Source organism: Tupaia chinensis, unplaced genomic scaffold (genome assembly GCF_000334495.1).
Source record: "Tupaia chinensis unplaced genomic scaffold, TupChi_1.0 Scaffold000632_1, whole genome shotgun sequence".
In the NCBI taxonomy this organism is placed as follows: Eukaryota; Metazoa; Chordata; class Mammalia; order Scandentia; family Tupaiidae; genus Tupaia; species Tupaia belangeri.
Genome location: NW_006160152.1, coordinates 642,415 through 646,652, shown reverse-complemented (window position 1 = coordinate 646,652; position 4,238 = coordinate 642,415). Strand labels below are relative to the sequence as shown.

The 4,238-nt window shown below is 53.1% G+C and overlaps 1 protein-coding gene across 1 annotated transcript in view; it reads left to right on the top strand.

The window, feature by feature from the left end:
• Nucleotides 1-4,238, top strand: part of ADAMTS17 (ADAM metallopeptidase with thrombospondin type 1 motif 17) — a 269,537-nt gene that overhangs the window by 4,335 nt on the left and 260,964 nt on the right. Inside the window, exon 4 of the mRNA XM_027776149.1 lies at nucleotides 7-131. Coding sequence (XP_027631950.1) covers nucleotides 7-131 — 125 coding nt within the window. The remainder of the gene's footprint in view (nucleotides 1-6; nucleotides 132-4,238) is intronic.

Genomic DNA, 4,238 nt, shown 5'->3' with positions numbered 1-4,238 from the left:
TCGAAGTGGAGGAGGCGGGCACGGGCGGGCGTCGCGGTCGCCCCGCGGAGCTGTGCTTCTACTCGGGCCGCGTGCTCGGCCACCCCGGCTCCCTCGTCTCGCTCAGCGCCTGCGGCGCCACCGGCGGCCTGGTACTGCCCGCGCCCCCTCCGGGTCCTCCAGTCGGGTCTGTGACGGCCCCCGGGGTGGTCCCTGCGGGGAGGTCTGGGGGTGGGGAGTGAGGAGCCAGAGGGAACCCCTTTCCCCCCCACCCCCACTCGGACATAATCGACCTTCCGGAGGGCAAAGTGGGTGGAAGGGAAAACTAAATTGTCCAGTATCTTCCACCAACTGTATTGTGTGTGTGTGTGTGTATGGAAGTAGGGGGAGCCTACGGAATTGGGGTAGCATGGGGAGAAACCGCAGTAGGGGAGTGCGCGTCTTCCAGAGTTGAGATTGGCCGGTAGACAGAGAGGCGCCCCTCATCCAGTTGCAAGAAGGCATTTGCACCTGCACAGGTGTGTGTGCACGCGCGTCATGGGAACACCCGTATGTGTATATCTGATCTATTCGTTATGTATTGTGATCGTGATATATATGTATATATGCATGTATATTTCATAGATGTGAGATATATATAAATATATATGTGTATATATACATATATGACGGGGACAGGGGGTGAGGGGGTGGGCTATTTGTCTCCTTTCTGTCTCTATCTGGAAAAGGAAGTTTGGCGAGGTCTCCAGACACACGCCTGTCATTACCCCTATTCCTCATGGTCCACTGGTGAGAAACGCGCTGGAGGGCACAGGTGTGGGTGTTTCCCTGTGCAGTTACAGGCACTGGCCTGCACCCACCCCCGGACCCAGCAGGTGCCTTATTGGTGAAAAGACCCTGGCCCTGCCCCAGAGGCGTCTTTGCTGCGGTATTAGCTCCCCTGCCTCCAAGACCCTGCCTCCCCATTTGCAGTGCCTGGAACAGGGCCTGTGCCCGGCAGGGGGAGTTCTCCTGTGCTTTGGCCCTGCGCATGCTCTGCTCGCTTTCGATCAGTTTCTCCTTCCTGTCCCGAGGGGAACGCTGGGTGCCCACTGGGCGAGCTCTGTCAGCAGAGCCTGGTACTGAATCGGAGCGTGAAGCACACGCGTGGTTTCTCGCCCGCGATGACTGACGTCTGTCTCTGATATTATTTTGTGTCTGTCTGTCCCAGGCACAAGAAACTGCTTCCCCACCTGCTGCCATGATCTTTCTAGAACTTTCTAGCCTTCCTTCACCCGGTCTATAGCAGGTCGTTGATACTCCGCAGCCGGGGTGGTGGGTAAACTCGGGGATGATGGGTTAGGGTCCACCTAGTCCTCCTTTCGGGAGTTTTCTGAGTTTGCTTAGGGTGGTTTTGCTTGATTAAGAGAACCTGGTAGGGGGCGAGTTGATGGCATAATGATTATGTGGCTGGACTCCCATGTAGTCGACCGTGGTTCGAGTCCTGAACCCGGCAGCTGAAAACTCAAAATAGACGCATCTGCGTGCGTGCCCCAAATCCCAAAAGGAGAATGGAGGCGGGATTGTGGCATGGCCATCCCCTGGAGAGGGGGGTGATTTCTCATTTTCTGTCTGTCTCTCCAGCAAGCACATGCACCCTAGCAAAAATATCTCTCTTTTAAAAAAAGAGGGAAAAAAAGCGGCTCTGGTGCAACAAGGAAAATGCATAGGGATTGGAGGAGGCCTGGTCAGAGCGAACGGGGCAGAGACCGTGGGCCCGGGGCGAGAGGCTCGGCTTACTAGGACCGGGGTCAGGGCTGTGTCATGTTCTGGGAGGGCCTGGGAGGCCTACATCATTTTCCCTGTTTCTGCCAGAGTGTTTCAAGTCTCGGTCCCAGCGCCGTACTGTACATGGAGACATCTGAATCCCATTTGCTGCGGTTTCGTGAGTTTCTGTAGAGGTCAGAGTTTCTGCTTCTCGGTGTAAAGTTTCCAGCGAGGCGCTATCTGTGGAGGAGCCCAGGGTGGAAATCTGGAATAACACTGATTTCACATCTTCCCAGATCGAGCGCTGGGAACCTGGCACCCGCTGATAGCTTCCAGCCAGCCCTTTGGCAAGACTGTCCTTCCCTTCCGCACCAGGAGGGGGCGCTGTGCTTTGGAGAAAGGAACCCAGCCAAGCGCGCGTTCCATGGGAATTATTGCCGGTGGAGCTCTAAATCTTTGGATTTTTTGTTGTTGTTGTTGTTAAAGAGGGTTTTTTTATTTTTGCCTTGGTGCATGTATGCTCACCAGAGAGAGACAGAGACAGAGGGAGAGTGAGAGATTACTCCCCAAGGGGGGATGGCCACACTGCAATCCCTTCTCCACCATTCTCCTCCTGGGATCTTGGGCATGCACGCACATGCACCTGGCATGATTATCAAGTCACCAGTCCAGGACTTGAACCATGGTTTGTCTGTATGGGAGTCCAGTGACGTAACCACTACGCCCTCGGCTGGCCCCAGACGTCGGATTTTCAATTTCCGCTTGAGCAGATACGCCTGCTGTTTCTTCTGCCTTGGTCACCCATGTGTGTGAAACGGGGTTGCACATTTCTTCCTAAATTCGCATCCACAAAGGACCGAAGGCAGGAGGGATGGGCCAGCGTGGTGACACAGGTCAGCGTGTGACACAGTGGCCCTGTTGGCTCCAGCGTGCTCTGGGGAGTGTAAGGGGTAAGGTAAAAGGCAGCGGGAATGTAGTTAACTAAGTTGGTGTGGGCGCCATCTTTGGTCCCACTGACCGTGTTGGAAGCCCTTGTGTGTGTGTGTGTACGTGTGTACCTTGTTAGGACAGGCTTAGCTACATGGTGGGGCAAGGCAGAAATATCAATGTCTTTTTCTTTCTTTCTCTTTTTTTTTTTTTTTGAGAGTTTTTTTGCCATAGGGCACATGCACTCGCCAGACAGACAGAGACAGAGAGACAGAAAGCGAGAAATCGCCCCCCAGGGGAGATGGCCATGCCGCAATCCCTTCTCCTCCATTCTCCTCTCGGGATCTTGGGCACGCACGCACACGCGCCTGGCATGAGTTTAAGCCACCGGGCCTGGGACTCAAACCATGGTCGACTACATGGGAGTCCAGCGACGTAGCCATTACGCTAACTGCTGCTTCCTCTTTTTTTCTTTTTTGAGAGAGATTTTTGCTTTAGAGTACATGTGCTCGCCAGAGAGACCCAGAGACAGTGAGAGAGAAAGTGAGAAACCACCCCCCCCCAGGGGGGATGGCCATGCCACAATCCCTTCTCCTCCATTCTCCTCTTGGGATCTTGGACACGCACGCACACGCACCCGGCATGAGTTTCAAGCTGCCGGGTCCAGAACTCGAACCACGTTCGGCCATATGGGGGTCCAGCGCCTTAACCACCATGCCACCTGCTGCCCCCAATAAATCAGTTTTGTTGGTCATGGATACGTTGCATTTCAAAGCTGAAGAGAATCATACAGGACAGAGGTTGGCCAGCTTTTTCTGTAAAGGACCAGATAGTAAATACTTTAGGCTTCGCAGGCCATGGAGTCTTGGTCACGGCCATTCGACCCTGTCCTTTCAGTGCTGAGGTAGCCATGGATGGTATATAAACACGGGGGTGTGGCTGTGTTCGACAAAATTATATTCCGGATGCTGAGTATCATGTTAATTGCTGGTTAAGTCATGTCTGCAGAACGGCTTAGCGAATGGAGTGTTGAGTGAAGGGATGCGAGAATACGCCCTGTTCCATGTGGCGTGTAGTCTCTGCTTTTTGACTCCAGGGAGGTTGGGTATCTTTATTTTTTTAAAAGAATTATTTAATTTATTCACATATTTTATTTTGACCAGAGACAGAGAAAGCAAGAAAGCAAGCCACCCAGTCTGGGACTCGAACTGTGGTCGGCCATGTGGGAGTGTCCAGCACCTTAACCACTACACCACCTGCTATGTCCCCAACATTGGATATTTTTTCAAAGGAGATGTGTTAGGGCTAGCAGGGGGCATGGAGGTTAAGATGTGGGATCCTACATGACTGGCTGGGCAGTTCAAGTCCTGAACCTGGTGGCTTGAAAATCAGGCTGGGTGCATGCCCCAAATCCCAGGAGGATGGAGGAGAAGGGATTGTGGTGTGGCCATCGCTCCCTGGGGACTGATTTTGCTTTCTCTCTGGCAAGCTCATGTACCCTAGAGCAAAAATCAAACCATTACAGAAGGAGATGCATTATTTTACTTTTTTTTTTTTGGAGAGGTTTTTGCTTTAGGGCACATGCG